Source organism: Numenius arquata, chromosome 7 (assembly GCF_964106895.1).
Source record: "Numenius arquata chromosome 7, bNumArq3.hap1.1, whole genome shotgun sequence".
Lineage (NCBI taxonomy): Eukaryota > Metazoa > Chordata > Aves > Charadriiformes > Scolopacidae > Numenius > Numenius arquata.
In genome coordinates, this window is record NC_133582.1 from 60,588,088 (window position 1) to 60,607,563 (window position 19,476).

The window sequence follows — 19,476 nt, forward strand, 5'->3', positions numbered from 1 at the left end:
ACACATTTTTTCCCATTTCCACAAGTATTTACTCCTATAGTGTTATTTACCAGTACAGCTACTCCAAGCAGTAGAATGCATGAGTGGGAATTATTGATTGGCATGTACTCAAAGAGATTTCCATAACAGTCTGCGTTAGAAACCATTCTCTGTCTAGTTAATCCATTTTGCTTGATGATAGGTTATCCCGAAACCTCAGATATCAGACAATGAAAGCTCTCTTAACAGGACTCTCAATAGACGTGAGCTGAAAAGAGTGTGTGTCTCTGTGTGTGTGCATGGTTTTATTTCAAATCCATAGTGATTTACAACTAGATTGATACATGGAGCTGACTGGGCAAAAAAATTACATTAGATTGTTTTCCACTAACATATTTGCAGCCATTTGACATCAGCAGCAGCGGGTAGACACATTCCAGGCAATAGATGTGGCCTTCCTCCTCGAGGTTACAGCCCTGTCATACCTCTTTGATTCCCCAGGCTTCAGTCTCAGACACGAGTTGGTCCTCACCCTGATGGGAAGTAGGGTGTGTCGCTGTGGTAGTTGTAATCAGGACACACCTTCTGTACTAGTTTATAATCTGTACTATAAAAGGAAATGTAAATACAGATTACTTTAAAGGGCTTGGAGCAGAGCCATGACACGTGGCTCTGGGTCTGCTCCTGATAACAGGTTTTTGAAGGGTCATAGTTGCAGAGTGTGTTCTTGGTAGCCTTGTCAACCTTTTCGTACTCGATTCGACAGTTAAAGGACTTCGAATCTTTGGCATCAATCACCGTCTGTTGTGCCAAGTCAAATTCCACTATTTTTGTAGGGGGCACTAGGCTCACAGATACATTCCCTTGACCAGTGGAGTTATGCCTGAAGTAAACACTAAACGTCCCATTGCCATGGTCAACGATTTTCCCCGTTATTAACAGATTTAGCTTCACAGTCTTGATGTTGGAGTGAAAATCGCCCCAGCCAAACATTTTCTTAAATTTTCCAGTCTTGACGATGGGCCGTCTCTTTGCTCTGGGCCGAGGCTCTTGCAGGTCTGTGGAGTTCCTCAGCCAGTCCCAGAGATCTTGCTCAGAATAAGTTTCTGGGGCATCGTATCGCAGGTCCAAATCTGTATCGTTTTCCTTTCCGCGAAAAGTCTGTGACAGCAGTCGGCTGATGGACAAGTCTTTGCTACTTTCTGTCCATATGTGCTTTAGTGTGGATTTGGAGCTTCCTGATTTTAGAAGTTCTGTTTTTCCTCCATTTGTTAAATTTGCGCAGGTAACCTGAAAAAGAAAGAAGGGAAAAAGAAAGAAAGGATATATTGAGATAAGTAATACGAACCCCATCATTCCCACCTGAAACCAAAATGATCAGATTTCAAAATCATATGGAAATATTTTTTGGAGAAATTAAATAATATCTCTGTACTCAGCAAAACAAAACAGAAACAACTGTTTTCCTCTTCCTTCTGAGTAGTTTTTATTTCTCCTTTGCCATTCTTTTATGCTAGCCTTCAGATTTAATCCCACCCTTTCACTTTATTCTTCAGTGTGAAAGCTACTTCTGTTACGATGCGTATGTAATGAAGTAGGGCAAAGAGTAAGGTACAGAGCCATGTCATCCCCCCCTCTGTATGTGGCTTTCACTGGCCATTTCTCATCACAGGGTGAAATACTCTTGCTTGAATGTTCTCTCCGCAAAGCGACTGCGTCTTCCACCATCAGTCACATCCATTTATTTTTGCTGCCCCTGGAGCCCACTGTCAGGGTGCTGTCTTGGTGGTGCCAGCCTGACCGTGCTCAGAGCCCGTGTCGTTATAAATATAATAATAGTAATATAATTTTCCTACTCCTTTTATGAGTACATATTGGTCTGTGTTCTTGACTGGGACCTTCAGTCACGACTACAATATAAATAATAGAATAATGAAAATTTTAATGAGTTTTGCGTCGACAGCTGTACATACTGTGTGCCGTACTTCAATTAATGCAAGAGGAGTCACAGTCTTTTCTTATAGTCCCTTACAGATTAGCTACTCGTTTGCCTTGTCTGTAAAAAGACAAGGGCCAGCAATTTAAAAATAGTGATAAAAAAATCCTGCTAAATCACATTTAAAAAAAAAAAAAAAAAAACACAACAAAATCTTGCACCAAGCTCCTGCAAAATCATAAACTTCAGGCAAAGATTTTCACAGAATTCAGTGTCAGAGTAATTTGTCTTATTTATATTTTTTTCTCTTTGCCTTAATTGTGTGGAAAACAGAGAGCAGATGCAGCCTCGCAGCTGTCTGAAGCGCAGCACTGGCAGAGAGCTCTGACGGAGCGTAGCAGGGAGGGCTGGAATTGGCAGGGGGCAGCCGGTGGAGGGGAAGGGACCGACAACACCCTGAGTCCCATTCACCCTAAAAATTCACACCAGACACACTGCCACGTTTTGTAACATTCAGAGTGCTCTGAACAGGCCATCGAGCTGCTTATTTCCCTTTTGACGGCTACAGAGGAGATTCTGCATATGCCTCTTTTATTCCTCTGTGCTCTGGCACTGATTTACATGCTCCCATCATATTTGCCGTTATATCTGTCCTTTCACTTAAAAACGAATTGAGTGTATTCCCAACCCAGGAAACCCATTGGAAACCAGCTAGTATTTAAATCACAGCCCCTCCCCACCGGTACAACTGCAGTTATATGTCACGGAGGATATCTATCACAGCACGGCCTTTTCATTTCCTAACAATCATGGAATTGAAGCATGCTTTCATTAACTTCAGTACTTTTCCAAGGTCAGTTGAAGGCACATACATAAAATCAGTCTAAATTGTCTTAATACACTGATCACATAGGAGGTATGCCCTCAGCCTTTTACAGTAAACAAATAGGTAAATAAATCTGTCACATCCCACACTACACTTCCCCAGTGCATTTCAGGTTGGTGGGCCAGGAAGGGTAATAGATAAAATACGTGTTCTATTTAGGATTGCACCAAAGAGATTACTTCCTCCTCTTTTGAAGGGAAGGAAGGATTAAAACACAGACTAGCATTTTGATAGCCAGTTTGTAGCTGCTTCTTAGCATCGACACAGTGAGCCAGGAGAGAAGCTGTAATGAAATGCACTGATGGTGCACTGCTTAATGAAGCAGCAATGAAGATGTCACAGGGAGAGAGAAAGAGACTCAGAATACAATTTTGCTGTGGCATATGGGGAAGGAGTGCAAAATAAGAGGAGAAATGTGGCTAAAAGGAAAAATGTGCCTGTCTAGCATGAATCTGTCAACCTGCTATGAATCTAAGCAGTTAGCAGGCAGAGCCGGTAGACCTGCAATCTGTAGGTAGGATACAGATTGCTTACCACTATATTTTCCTCTGCTCACAGCTTGTTTTCCCTTTGTTTTCCTTTCTGCATCCAATGATTTACATTTCGTAGGCTTACACTACGAATTCCGTGTAATAAAATGTAACAGTATAAAATCCTTTTTAAGGGAAGGTCTCTTTTTTTCCAGACTCATAAAGCTGAACACCAAGGAAAGGAAGCAGGTATTTTCTGAAATAGTTGCTGACTGATCCAATACACGAGGTTTTTTGAAAGCCAATATATTTCATGGAAACGGATGATTCAGATTCCACGCATGCTGTACTGCTTCATACCTGATCTAACAAACACAATTGATTGTTACTGTCATCGGTTTTGTAATACCTGAAAGAGTTCTGGTCATGCAGTTCGCCCAAAGAACTCTCTCTGTAATTTTCAGGGTGGGTAACTGGCTGCATTCGTGATTAAAAGCCTGAAGCTGCCCCCCACCCTCGTCTAGCGTCTGTGTAAGCACTAGAAAAAAAAGTCTACGAGGGTTAATAAAAAAGCTCTAGAATTCATCGTTCTTCACTAACATTTTTCCAGCCAACTGCTTTTTGGCATACTGTTAGTATACTATGTGCTATAGAAAGTAGCTCTATGTATCCTCAGAGACTCACACACCCGGTAGTACGGAGCATTGCTGTGTAATAGAATTTCTGCAAATGCAGCAGTTATTTTCACATGAACTAACCCACAGTTTTCTTCCACTTCTCATCTTTCCAACCACAAGGCTGCAATAATACAGGAAAGATCATGCAAATCCATGAGATGTTGGACTTAGTAGTGTGAAAACTAGCTTGCTGAAACATAGACCTGTTTTAGCGGTGCGTGAAAAAAGCCAATTTAAAATGGCTAATGGAGAGCTGAAACACTGAGCAGTCCAAATTCTATGGCGGCTTTTTTGTCCTCTTCCTCAAGTATATTTTCATATAATTCAGAAACTTCCATGCTCTACCTTATCAATTAGTTTACTGTCACCAGACTTGCTGCCTTTTACACAGCCAAGATGCCCCTCCCAGGGGAAACACTGAAAAGCTCAGCCCACTTGTCCTGGCACTGGCTAGGATAGGGTTAATTTTCTTCAGAGCAGCTCACATGGGCCTGTGGTTTAGATTTCTGACCCAAACCCTGGGAACACACTAATGTTCTAGCTCTTTACTGAACAGTGTTTGCACAGCATCCAGGCCTTTCCTGTTTCTCTCTCGGCCCCTCAAGTGATTAAGTGCACAATAGGTTGGGAGGGGACACAACTGAGCAGATGATCTGAACTAACCAAAGAGATATTCCATACCATATAACATCACGCTTAGCAATTAAAAGGAAAAGAGGGGGCTTTAGGGGAGGTTAGCCATTTTTTTGCTCAGGAGCTGGCTGGGCATCACTCTACTTTTGGGGAGGGACTCTTTATCAGGGAGTGAAGCCATAGGACAAGGGGGAACAGTTTTAAACTGAAAGAGAGGAGATTGAGATGAGATCTCAGGAAGAAATTCTTTACTGGAGGGTGGTGAGGCACTGGAACAGGTTGCCCAGAGAAGCTGTGGCTGCCCCATCCCTGGAGGGGTTCAAGGCCAGGCTGGATGGGGCTTGGAGCAACTGGTGGGAGGTGTCCCTGCCCAGGGCAGGGGGCTGGAACTCGATGGTCTTTAAGGTCCCTTCCAACCTGAACCATTCTATGATTCTATGATTCTACCCATGGGAGCTGGTGAGCATTGCATCACTTGTTTTGTTTTTTTTCTTCTCTCTTCCACTTATTCTTCACTTTTTTTTTATCTTGACCTCCAAGTTTTCCTATTTTTATTCTTCCTTTCCTCTTCCCCTGTCCCAGTGGGGAAGGAGGAGAAGTGAGGAAGCGGCTGTGTGGTGCTTGGTTGCCCACCAGGGTTAACCCACAACACTACTACAGTGTGATATATCAGTGCTGTGAAAGGGCTGAGGAGGGGGATTTCCCCCGTGAGTGCACAGCTAGAAGTGTTTCCGAATGATTATGATGTCAGCAGAGTCTGTACAGAAAATAGTAAGCAGCAAAAAGATTTAGAAACGCTTATCCAGTGCTACAAATGTCATTGGAAAAGCACTTGGTAAGCACAGCAGACTGACCTTTCCATTCTGGTCTTGTACTTTTAATGGAAAGTACGAATGTCCAGGGCCTACTAAAATTTACTGATACCAAAAAGCTACAAGGAGCTGACTGCCTGGCAACTCTTTTCCAACAAATAATGACAAATTGTTATTCTGTTTCTTCTTGTGCTTCTAGGAAGGAGCAAAGACAGTGGTTTCACTTGGCACAACATCCCAAAGCGTCATTAAAAAACACACAGGAATTGAACTGTAATTCAGTTTTTCCTCCATTACAATAGAATACCCCATTCATTCTGTATCCTCCTTTTTGAGGGTGAAGAACTTTTTAAGATGATGCTTAACACCATTAAATATATTTTAACAAATATGTGTAGTTCATGTAGGACTTCCTAAAGGATAAACAGTTTATTTGTGTCAGAAATTTGGAGTTCTCTTCCAAGACACTGAGCACTGAATGGTTTGCCAGGTCAAACCTGAGCATTTGGAGCAGAGAAAACAAAGTTGGAAAGGGATCTCAGGAAGCCAGGAAGGCCTCAGGTGGTGATTTAGGCCCTCTTCTCAGTGTAAAATCAACCATAGGTATATTAACATTAATTTAAGACTGATCAATTTGAGATTTTAAAAAATAGTCATTCAAAGAGGTACAAAATGCCTCTTGATTTCTCACTCTTTTCCTTTTATTCCAGCTCTATTACAGTTCATTACCTATAATTACAGTATTGGTTTAGAAATTATGTATTTATTCCTCTGAATGTATAAATACTTGAGGGCAAATGAAAATGTAAACAAACAATCTAATACTCAAGGTAGAAAATCTCTCTCTTCAGGTAAATAACTAATCAAAACCAAGATCGTTTTTTGCTGGCATAGCACAGTAAGAATTTGGCAGCACTGTGTTTGCATATGCTCTGTATAAAACATTTCCGAATTTTCTTTCCTTTGTCAGACATCTCAGATACAGTCTCATGGGGATGAGACTACTGACGGACATAACTATAAGCTGGACCATTATCAAGACAGGGCAGCACTCAGAAGATTTCAGCTGGATCCAGTTTCCTCCTATTAAACCTGTTTATGCAATGGGTGGAGGAAAAGCTAGATCTAGTTTACTGTTCTACTTTGATCAATTTTTCTTCCTATATCCATCTACACACTGCACAAAGTTGCTAGTGGCAGGGAAATATTTTATTTGGTGAATAATTTCCAGATAATTCAAACCCAATATTCTACGGAAATTTGACCATGAACAAAGAAACTGAGAATGAAATTTAATGGAAATATGTTTATAACAGGGGGAGTAAAATAGAGTGAAGGACTTGTACCTGTTACCAACTGCACTTCAGAAAGGGAGGGCAAACACAGAAAACCACACACATTAATATTTCACAGAAACAGACCTCTCTGGTTTTAACTTACTAGCCTTTTTGGTGCATTACATGAAAAGAATAAGGATGTGGATTGGTCAGTCAAAAAATGCAAACTCGGATGAATCTGACAAATGGAACAGCAAATCCTGATCTACCTTGTCAAACAAGAGCACAAAAGTGATTACACAGGATCAAACCAAAGGCTCATTTAGAAAAAATGTCCTGTCTCCAATAGCAGCTCTAAGAGATGCCCAGAGAAGAGCAAGACCATGGCAAGTATATGATAGTCCCCTAACTTCTTCCCAGCTGCCAAATCTTTCCAGTTTCTTCTGCTAGAACTTTCTATATATGTTTTCCATTTCAGTAACTCTCAGACTGCTCGTTTGTGCATTTGTCCACTCTGACCCTTTGTAAGCTTTTAACCTCCATAAATAACATCCTTCAGCAACAAGTTCCACAGCTCTGTTCCCTCTTACTCTTTGTTTTGAACCTGGCTCCTGCCACCTTCTTTGGAGCCCTTCAGTCTCCAAATGGGAAATTCAGTCTCTATCCAAATTTCCCATGCTCCTCCTCATTTTTCTTTGCTGCTACATTTTACATATTTTTTTCTGCAAATGTCAGTGAGTGGAAAATTTGATGATTTCTAGCTACATAAAGAAGAATACTACACCAGTACATGTCTCAGCTATATCTATTCATAGTAGTAAACAAATATTAATGACTTTTCCAGCTTTGAGTACCAGCCTCCTGGATCACATAAATAATCCCTTCTACAGAAGCCATTCTATACCTATACCTTTGAATTTCCTTTATGTCCTTCTCTGAAGGCTCCTCAATTCTACTCCCAGTTCTGTCTTTAAGAAGAGGAGACCAGAAAGGCACACGGTATTCAAGATTGAACAACAGAGGTCCTTGCACAGAGCCCTGCAGAATTCTTATGATGCTCTCCTTCCATTACTGACCATAGAAAAAGAAGGACCTGAAGTTTTCAACAATATTTTGTAACGTAATCACTTGGGATCATTCACTAAAGAATAAAAAAATACATTTTTTTTTTGTCACACAAAAACCAGAGCGAAGGTAACATTTTTTTACTGTCTTTCATTTAGGAAATTGAAATTAATGTACAACATTACTGCAATTTTTGTGTAGATCTCCCTTAGGATTCATAAAAATCAGCTTAATACTATAAACTGTGCTCAGCTCAGCTTTAAATTCTGTATTTTTCTTGTTTTAATCTATGATCTATCATGTTTGTTCCAAATGGCCCTTGTTAGAAAGAAAATGTGGCTACCTGAGCTTTCTTCACCATTCACACAACAGAGGTTATGGAAGACGAAGCTGATATAAATTCAGCTGATGATAGCTGATATAAATTTAGTGAAATTTAACATCATTGAAATTGGAGTGCCTATATCAGTCGATATCTGTTTCAGATATGACTAAGAATCAAAGACTAATTAGAAAATTTAGTCTTTACATCTTTCTGTAGTACCCACAGAAAGATGAGGGCACTAATAAAACAGTAGAGACATGGCTTTGTTTAGAGACATTATAATTCTTAACAGTTGTCAATCATAAAATACTAAGATATTCCAGTGGGATGTTCTGCAAATGAAAAATAACTGGCACAAGTTACGGTTTTACAGTGCTCTTCTACACAATGTAAGTTGTCGTCAATAAATCTGAAAACTAGCAAGTCTGAAATAATTCTCAGGACGTGCAAAGGTGAGAAAGCCCCTTCGATGGTTTGTTTCCAATGGGAATGCTTAAGAATTACCCTGTCAAATTTTGCTTGAGTGTCATTTCCTCTCCCTTGCATTCATGTTGACCGTGGGCTAAACTGTGACGCTGCCCCAAGTCCTGTGAATGGTAACAGACTGATGAAGGAAAGTGGGGGCTTGCCACCACACGTTAGGAAAGGCACAGAACATGTTCTGTGCCTGTCCAGTCCATGATCAAGGGTGGGAATCACCTCACTGATCACCTTATTCACCTGGAATTCAGGGCTTTGGTCTAAAATATTCATGTAGGCTTATTTCGTAATCAAGAGAGTAAGAGAGAAGTGGAATTAACTACATCCTCTATCTCCATGAGATATTGATGGATCTTCAAGGATTGAATATACGCTCTTCTTCCAAATGCCGAAAGGAAAGCAAGAAAAATCTGACCTACAGCGCATAGTTTGCCCTGGAAAGAACACCATGGAGAGAATACAAAGGCTGTAGGCTGGAAGCAGGACAAGGATTGCTCTATCTAAATGCTTTCTGAAATGCTCTAGTCATGTTCAAGTCCACTGTTCCCTGTACATCTGTAAGCACACTCAAGCCAGTGCTGTGTTACTCATACAGCAAGGTGTGCAGACTTGCTGGTATTACTTCTTCTTTTAGATATAGGAAATTTCCCATCTGGAGGTTTCCTTCCAGAAACAGTGTAGCTTTGTACTATTCTGTTAGCTTTTGGGTTTGATTTAATCATACAAATAATTTTCACAGGTATTTAGAACCTAAAAAGCTAATCTTTGGTCATCTAAAGACAAATAGGCACTTGAAACCAATCAGACTTAAATTGTAATTATGGAGACATTTCTTCTGATAGCAGTGCCCTCACTGATATTTTCCTCTTTCTCCTTTTTTTCTATGCTTCACTCTGCCAGTGCTGCCCTCTCAGCTGTGGCAGTACAGCTCTTTGTAAGAACCCATGACTTTCTTTTTCCTTTAACAAACTTCCAGAGTGGAAATCAGACCCAGAATTAAAAATCCAAGCTCCTCAAAGTGCCTGGTGAAGACTGGGAACTTTGAACCAGGAACGAAAACCACAGATCCATGGCAGGAAGCAATGAACAGGCAGCCCTAAGAAATGGCCCATCCTTTTTCTGGAAAGCAAGGGTGAAGACAGGCACTGCTGTCACTTGTGTTTCAAAGAAGGAATCTCATTGTTTTTCCTTCAAAGATGTAGCTCCTAGAGAAAAAGGAAGTGGTTTCCATTGTCTGTTTAATTTAAGAGCTTGAAAACATTAACAAGTCAAACCAAAAGCCCATCTAGTCCTGTACCATGTATCCAACAATGGCTAAAAGTTGTTTTTTGTCAAAGAATCCAACATCAGGGAAAGAACATACTACTACCAGAAAATCTTTCCCATCGTCAAACTTTTGCAGATCAGGGACTTCTTAAGATGGATTTGTGGCTATGGATTTAATAACTTTCAACAAATATCACTTAGAAGAACTTGCTTGTCTCTCTCTGAAAATTCCAGTATCTAAAACACCCTGTGACCAGCAGTTCCACCTCTTAACTTCAGACTCTCCGAGGAACCTTCTCCTCATGTTTATTTTGAAAAAGTCACCTCTGAGCGTCATTTGATGCCACCCAAATACTTGTCCAGCAGGCCACAACAAAATCTAGCAAGGCGGCAGCATCATTTTTCCTGTGGGGTTCAGGCAGAAGCTTGGTGCATGGATGCTCAGGAGCTTCCAGGTCAAAACCAGGAGGTGTTTTCTGAACTACAGATACTTTCAGAACTAGGCAGCTCCAAAGGTGCCTAGTTTGGAACACATAGGAAATGTATGGACTCTCTCAGCTTCATTTTTGGGCCAAATCCTGACCCACCACTAAAGCCACTTGTAAAAATCCTATAGGAGCAGAAGGATGAGCATAGCGTGGTATCATGTACCTTGTTTCCATTTTATTGCCTAGTTAAGGAGAACGGAAGGTGTTTGGTTTGTAAAATATCATTTCTTTTCCAATTTAGAAAACATTATACCATCCCACATAATAGTCTGTGAACTGAAGGACCAAATGAGTTACAATACACTGTGAAAATCTTCACATTACAATTTTACAGCTTTCTGCTTTTTGCCTCAGAAGAGCAGGAATTCAGCCCAAATATTTCTAATGGTGGAGATGCAAGTGAATTTATACAGCTTTGGAAAAGGATTGAAATATAACTGTATGAAATATCCTATTAACTCTTGCCCTATGTTTTATATTTTTAGAAAGAATTTAAACTAAACTCTTGAAGCCTGCTGCCTATGTTGTCATTAAAGATTTTTTACTTCAGTGGATTATGACTTTTGAAAATTCACCCCATCTCCGTTCAGCAGGGGATTAAACTTCCATGGAATAAATTAAAGTGGGTTAAAAATGTCTAACAGAGTTTTAAGACCCCTGTATTATGCCAGTATCACAGAGTGCTGCTAACTTTGAAATGAAAGTCTAGCTAGGTAAATAAATGTTGTCAAGGATCTATTGTTCTTGTTCCACCTTCTTATAAGCCTCCTTTTATTAATATTGGCTTGCCATTTTCTGCATACATGTAGAAAGTAATATTAAATAAAATTAGATTTTTATATGAAAGGCCACAGAGCAACATTTTAATCAAAATTTGCACTGTATTTTGCTTGATATATAACACACTGAAGAAAATGTCCATTTTCATATGGGTAGACATATCTTCTGAAGAAGGTGAAAAAGACTATAATGTGTGATATTCCAGTGCTATATAATGGGCAGAGCCATTGTGCACTATTAACATGCTCTATTAGTATTACTCATTTTCTACATACAGTTTCCAATCATCCACTGTTAATGTAAAAGTTTAATAAAATTAAAATACTCCCACATTTTACCTATTTAGTTTGTTGCTCATGTTTGATACTGTATTTTTCCAAAGAAAAGCATTAAAATCTTGATACAGCTGACTCACTAACCACATAGATATTCATGGGTGCATTCTAGAAACCTGAACTTGAACAGAGATGTCTTTTGAGAAGACTTAACTCTCACTGATGTTGGCAGAGTGTACATTTCTACACAAAGAAATTGTATATCTGTATGAGATGCTTGTGAGATGCAAAAAAAGGCTTGCACGAGTATAAGAAATTCTATTGCAAAAATATAGATTCCTTCCATTAAAATTGCCTGTTGTTCACTATGAGTTATTCATTTATTACAAACAGCAAAATACTTCAGGAAAGGCATTTTAAAAGGACAGAGGAAGCCATTCCAAGGTTTAATATGAGTTTGGCATATCCCTGCTAACTTTTATGCCTTCATTTTCACCTTATGCCTTTGCCAGATATGCCTACTGACTTCTCAGAAGTCTTCTGTGATCACAAAGAAGAAGGTTTTCTTCTCTTTGAGTTTCAACCAGAAGCAGCAATATATTCCCTTTCTAACTGTTTGTTTAATAGGCATTGATCATTCATTCATTTGGTCAATGGATATCAAAGTCTATTAAAATCCCTCTCTGAGGAAAGAGGTATGTTTCTTTAATGTTGTTCTGGCAAGGAAGGGGAGGATTAAACAGCTGTTCTATTGCAAGATACCCACTTTTCTTGGTGGTTTTGTCAAGGTCTGCTAATTCTTAGACGGGACTGCTCAACAGTGACCAGCACGTGGACGCCAGCTCTGCTGGGCAAGCCAAAAGGTGCACATTGTTTTCCTGGTTATGACAGATGCAAACATGTTGCAATGCTCCCTAATGCAAAGATCTCAAAGAAATAGGGGTTGTGCTATTGGAAACTAGGAGACACCACTTGTCACATGTTCACAAGATCCAGGCAAAATTTATTCTCCATCCAAATCTGAATGGAATCATAGAATTTCCCAGGTTGGACCTTTCAGATCATCTAGTCCAACCATCAACGTAACACTAACAAAAGCCATCACCAAACCATATCTCTTAAGTATCACATCTACCTGTCTTTTAAATACCTCCAGGGATGGTGCCTCAACCACTTCCCTGGGAAGCCCATTCCAAGGTTTAATAACCCGTTCAGTGTAAAAATTTCCCCTAATATCCATCCTAAACCTTCCCTGGTGCAACTTGAGGCCATTTCCTCTTGTCCAATTGCCTATTCCTTGGGAGAAGAGACCAACCCTCACCTCGCTACACCCTCCTTTCAGGGAGTTGTAGAGAGCGAGAAGGTCTCCCCTCAGCCTCCTTTTCTCCAGGCTGAACAACCCCAGCTCCCTCAGCCTCTCCTCATAAGGCTTGTTCTCCAGAAAATAGGCTTGTTCTCCAGACAATAGACTTGTTCTCCGGAACAAGACTCTACCATCAGTGTAATTTGCTCAATAGGGATGCAGAATGACCAAGTAGCCTCAGAAAAAGCATTACCCCCGTTTGCATACACAGTTGGTCTTTCTGGACACAGGTATCAAAGAGACCTCTTATGCCATTAAGAGGAATACAATTAAAGAATACTAGAATGCCAATTTCTCTACCTCTTGTAAACTAGCAATGTTCATTCAGTGTGGTACTTCCTTGTAGTGATTACCCCTGAGCTTGCACAGATCAGTTTTTAGGTCTATGGTACCTTTCTGAGTTGATCCAAACAGACATTGTGAGGGAACCTAGCACAGCCAAACAAAACAGAATAGAATATCCAACAGAAAATCAACATTGCCTGTGCCTGATAGCAGTCTTGTATTTTCTTCCTGCAACAGTATCACACCTAATTAAAAGTGAAAATTAATAGCCAGAAGGATTAATAAAATTCCATATGCAAATATCTGGCTCATGAGAGCCATGGTCCAATTGCTAGTGCTATCACTAAGGTCATTAATTTAAATTGAGATAAGAGTCCTTCGGGCATTGACACATAAGTTGAAGGAGGTTATTCATTGCTAAGTTTTTCCACACTGAAACAAAAAACTCGGGAAGAAAATACGTGAACATTGCTTCAGCACACCCATTTCTGGGATGATGAGCAGTACTGTGAGCTTCTCTGTGCAGGACCACGAGTCCTCTCTTGTAACACATGGTAGTTCTGATACACTGCTTTAAATTCACATTAAGATGTACTGAAGCAAGTTGAATACAAGATAGTTCAAGGTCTAATAAACTGACACCTTTGGGATTATTTTATGTCTGCTGATTTCTGCTGAGCACCTTCAAATTACAGAAAGGTTTTTCTTTTTTTAACCAAAAATTTGAGTACCAGTTTCATAAACCCTTCGGGAACTTTCCCAATCATCAGAAAGGGTCCAAACATCTCCAGTTAGCAAGAAATATTAACTCAACTTATAAACAGGAATACTGGAGCCCTAGACCACTGGTTATACCAGTGCAAACACAGTGCACTCCCAGTTTACCATCACTTCAGCTAACCTCAGAACTAGCTCCAGTGTCTTGATCCATAACTGCATTTCTAGGCAGGGTGACTACAAGAAATGTAGTCTTTAAAAGCAAATTATAATGGAGTGCCCTACACCTATGAACATTCTCCAAATGCTGATGGCTGAAATATTTTAAGTTGCAGAGTAACAGAATGATTGCAGAGTAATAAAGTAGTGATGGCATTATATTACTTTTCCTACATAAAGAATAAAAACGTAAAATTTATTATTCTGACCTTGAATCACAAGGACTCCTCAAGTATGTAAAATAATTCAACTGGCCTATCAAAATGAACTTAGACTAAAAGGAAACCTGCAAAGCGTGGTTTCCAGAATTTTTTTGAAATTTAAAAAAAAAAAAACTCTGAGGTGCAAAAAAATTAGGCTGGAATCCTTGCAAGCTTGGGGTTTAGTATTTACCCAACAGCATATTTTCATATTTTTAAAGTATAACAAAACCAGGTTTCAGGGAGAATCAGGCATCATTGGTCCAAAATACGCACGAGTCAGGAAATGCAGTGGTAGTGAAAATGGACAGAGAACCAGGAACTTTTCATACCAAGTTCCAGAGAGACTTCATCTTTTTTGACTGATATTTGGAGTCCATTCTGCTTTGACCTCAGACTGTTCTGACCATCACCACCTTGACTGCACTGAATTATTTGGGCCAATTCTATCTGCAGTTCCATTCATAGAGCCTCCTGCATGAACAGGATTTCAATTGAGTGATTCAGACAGGAATTAAGTTCTTTGCCTTTCAGAAAATAAACATTTCTTCAAAGATAGGTCAAGATCACCGTATATTAATATATTCCTATGTCTGCCCAAAAAAGCAAATAACTTTTTTCCATTGTCTCATCCTCTCTATCTGTGTGGCTGAGCAGCAGCACAAAACAATTTAACCTTAGCAAGCAAATTTCATTTGTTACCTGCCAAATGCTGATACAAAAGATAAATATGAAAAAGCAATAAAATCCTCATTCTAAGGCAATAGGTAACATGCCTTCGCTATAATATACTTGCTAAATAACATTCAATGAACTCATAAAAGCATTTAATTTAAATATAAATGCTTAGCAGTTCCATCTTTCAGGGAGTAAATGACACTTTTGCTTGTGTTTCTTTGAAATGCATTTGCAGAATAGACATCCTTTCAAAACCCGCAGTTAATGTTATTTATTATTGCTATTACAGCAATGATCACAGACTGCCCTATGGTCAGGGTTAAGGTGTGCTAGAAACTAAACATATATAGTCATTGCCCTACAGAGAGAGCTTTCTCATTGAAACAGATTTGGCAAAGGTAAAGCTAAAAGAAGAAATATTGGTGATGTCCTAACTTAGTTGCAGACCTCAGAGTCAGTAGAAAAATCTCTGGACTTTTCTTTCAAATGTCACAAAACAGGTTGATTTGAACAGCTGGTTGACATACAAAATGCCAGTAGCTGTTTTAAAAAGGATGCAGGCTCAAAGAAACGAAGTCAGCTCAGAAGCAACTTGTGTTATTGAACTCACTAAGTCCATCAAGAAGCCTAAAAACCACTTGCAGACCATTAAGAGGTCCCAGTTTTCTCCAGGAGCAGGGACACCTGTCCTCAGTAGTGAAAAATGTTGGATTTTTTTCTCTGATAAAAACATAGTGCAAGTAATCACACAAATATAATTTATCTTCCAAAATGAGAATCCCTAAATTCCCCCTTTATCTTCCAGCTGTCAGTCAATAGTAGCTCTGGGTAGTCCCTCAGCTACCTAGTGAATAACAAGAATATTTTCCATTGTTTTAAATATTCTTAATAAAATTCTAATGATATTATTTTTATAAACTTACTAGAAATCAGCAACATCTTACCTTATTCAAGCTACTAGGTTTTTACAGTGTTTTCTTTCTTGGTTTGCTGTATAGATTTCTTGCTGCTGTAGGGCAGCACGAAAAGTCCAGTTGGTACTTGTTATAAGATCTTTTAAGCATTTTATCCACCCCCTGAAAATTTTTTTATGCATTCATCTTATGGATTTTGTTGCTAAAATAAGGAAGCATTTTTGCCTAGTGAAATGCAGTAATATCCTGGATGAATTAATAGATTAGATTTTCTGGTAATTTCCGAACAGTTTTTCCATGGAGAACAGTATATAGAGACATTTGGTCTAAAAGACATCATGTTTACAAGAAAGACATTCTATCACTCACCAGTTGCAGGATGGTATGAGAACGTCAAGCTTTGGAATTTAGTTTTGCTATATCACAGTGGTAATTCTAACCAAATTCCTGAAGCCTAAGCCCCAATACAAAACTCTAACTCCTCATTCTAAGCCCCTAAGATTCAACCTCTCACCTAACCCTAAGTCTAACCTGTTCCGTGCCCAAGGAGTAGAAGAAGGGCCGGGGTTGTATGCATAATGCATATAATTTAGCTATTATATACTTTCTCTAAAACTACTCGTGCATTTTCAAGTATGATCTTGTACTTTGAGTAACACAAAACCAGGTCCTTTGCCAGCTCCATTGACTACCACTTAACGAATTTTTCAGCAGATCTGTGTCAGATTAATCCTGCTGAGGATCGACCACATGTATTTAAAATTACCAAAGAACCGTCAGTTTTAAATTGCAGGTTCTTCTGCATTCAGAGCACTTAAAATAATCTTCAGCTATACTTGTGGTCCAAAATACGATTTGTTATCACTCAGGAGGAAAGATCTCCAAACATATCAACAGAACACAAAAAGCTCAGAAAGAACACAAAAAGACAGAAAGACTGCAGTTTTCCAGCTTGTCCTTCAGTCTGAAAATGGCAGTAGGTTTTTTTATGGGGACTGGCAGTAAGGGCTGCCTGGCAGTCTCTGTGCCTGTTCAATTACTGCCCATTCTTATCAGATTGCCAGCAAGGGATCATTAGGAGTTTGGTGGTTATGATGTAAAATATCTACTAGGAATTGGATTTTGATCATCACTTCATTTTACATCTGTTTCCCGCTAACCAATGGAACAAAAGGGTGTTAATCACTCTTGACCTTTCCTGGATTTGAACTAGCAATTTAATTGCTAATCCCTACTGAGGGACTCTGAAGTACACTACAGAGCCCCCGAGGCATGCAGCTTGACCCCCTCTGGTCAACATTGGTTTTAACCAACAACATCATCAAGAATATGCTCAAACTTGACGATGTTAATTACAGCTTTGGCCATAGTTTCGAGATAAAGTATATATGAAACCGTCAAACTAGAAACATTCACAATAACTGCCAAACTCTAGGTGATTCTGTGTGAATCAAAAAGTATCTCCAGCCAAGAAGATCTTGCAGCCAAGAAGATCTTGCAGCCTCACACTACTGCACTGTCAGTTTGCTCCTAAGATATGCCCAACTCCTGGCAATTAGAATTCTTAAGGGGCTGGGTGAAAATCTGTTAGTTTTGGCTTGTTTCAAAATCTTCCCCCAGATGGTAATATAATTCCAAACCAGCTGAGATTCACTTTGTGTTGAATTTCATTGTAAAAAGGATCATACAGCAAAGAAATGAACAAAAGGTTTTCCCCTCCTCAAATTTCAAGCTACAGCATGAAGAGCGTTTTCTTTGAGTTTTTTTTCTGAATATGATTAGCTTATTCTAAGTTCCTTATCTCCAGATCTAATCTTTTTCCTTGGTTATTTTCAAATTTACATTCAATTATATTTCAAACAAACATCCACTAACTGAGAGAGAAGAAATATAGAGGCAATATGGTCTACCATGCACTCAGGTCTTATTGCAAAGCTTAAAACTGGAAGAACACGAGGCTCTACCTGCACATTGTCTGCCAGATTAAAATGTCATTAAACTGATATTAATTTTCCCATTAAGGCCAGTGTCTAATAATGTTGCAGTATCACATAGGTTCATGCTTCTTACATGTCTATGTCAATATATATTGCTTTTTTACAAGATTTAAGATCATATTTGTAGCTAAGACTAGAAACACATTTCTGCTTTAAACCTACCTGTTGAAGACTTCTCTATATGGCTTATGTTTGCTTTTCTGTAATATTTAGAGCACATCGTCATTGCAAACTCGAATGCAAAGCCTACTGCCCTGAGATTGTTCTGATTAATACCTCAGACAGGAATACTAGCAAGGTCCCTCACAGCAGACAAACTGTGTGGACGTGATGCTGGCCAGAAATTAATTAGACCCACCTATTAGCAGAATTTACTAACCTGGGCATTGTGCTGAGCTGATGCAGCTCTATGCTTTCTGTTCTATGCTTTCTGCTTGTGCAGTTCTAGCTCAGAGATCTGCCCTGTATTTATTGCACAGGGTTGGCAGAGCCCTAATTTTCTTCATTTTTATCCATTGAAAAAATGTGAATCTTCCAGAGTAAATACAAATCACAGTAGCTGTATGTGTTCACTGGAGTGAGTCATTTCCTGTATGAACTGAGTTCAAGCCTCAGGAATCCAGTTGCACGATGACTTTGGCATGCACCAGGTAGTTCACACATTGGAAGGGACCTTCTAGTTTGAGGGAGGTAGCTTGGGGCACAACCTGGTCCACTCAGGTCGCGCCTCAATGGACAAAAAGAGAGCACTGGTTTTCTAGCATGCAAATAAAAACAATTTATAGCATAAGTTGACTACACTTTAGTGTAGTTACTCCAGAACTACACTGGCACGATGGAAGTTCTAATCTGCTCCACACAGTTACCGAAGAGCCTAGTCAACATCAACTCATTGAAATGAGTAATTTATGTTTGTCAGGACTGAGAACATTTTCCCTTTCCTGATGTCTTGGTCATACTGGGGCAGGCCTACGTAGGTCACAAAAATTACTTTTTAAATTAATATTTTGGGCAATTTAAGTCAAGAAAGGAAAAAACATTCTCAGAAGTCTTGCCCTAAGATCTCAGCACGAGCCACACACGAGTCCCCACAGAAAGCTGACTGAGAAAGTGTGTTTTCTGTTGTGTTGGAAATATTTCCTTGACCAGGAATTTTCAAACTTTCGTATAACAAATCACACAGCAATCCCTCTCAAGCACTTCAAAGGACCATCAAAACACAGCAAGAACCGTGAAAAGACTCAGGACTTTTGAAGCATTCCCAGCCCTCCTCCTGCTGCTGCAGCTCCTCCAGGAAGGCAGGTTGCCAGCTCCCACAAACAAATCCCCTGCACCAGGGGAGCGAGGTATTGGATGGACTCAGTCAACGGGAACTTGTGGCCAGTATGTCAGGCCACCTGTTCTAGGGGATATCTTAGTGATTCTCTTTATACAGCTTCCCAGCGTTTATCAAATCTCTGCCAGCTGCAGAAGCTCTCTTTGTGTCTTGCGGAGAGAGGGACCAAGGGAGCAGAACGCGGGTTTCCCCATCCCCATACCAGATTGAGACTGGAAAACCCTAAGTAATTGCTGCAAACCTCGCAATGGAAATACACACTTTTCCTGGGAAGAAGTTGAAGAAACTTCTGGCGGATTTAAATAAAAAAAATAAATCCTCATTCATTTCTGCGAGAATTAATTAAAACTTCAGGGGACTGAAATAGTGAAACAGCTACAGTTACTCCAGGGGGAAGTTTCTATGCATTGTTCTCTCA

The 19,476-nt window shown here is 39.6% G+C and overlaps 1 protein-coding gene across 1 annotated transcript in view; it reads right to left on the reverse strand.

Moving 5' to 3' along the window:
* Nucleotides 1-507: 507 nt before the first annotated feature.
* Nucleotides 508-19,476, reverse strand: part of NXPH1 (neurexophilin 1) — a 136,155-nt gene continuing 117,186 nt past the window's right edge. The window contains exon 2 of the mRNA XM_074150728.1: nt 508-1,269. Within this exon, the coding sequence (XP_074006829.1) occupies nt 508-1,269 (762 nt within the window). The remainder of the gene's footprint in view (nt 1,270-19,476) is intronic.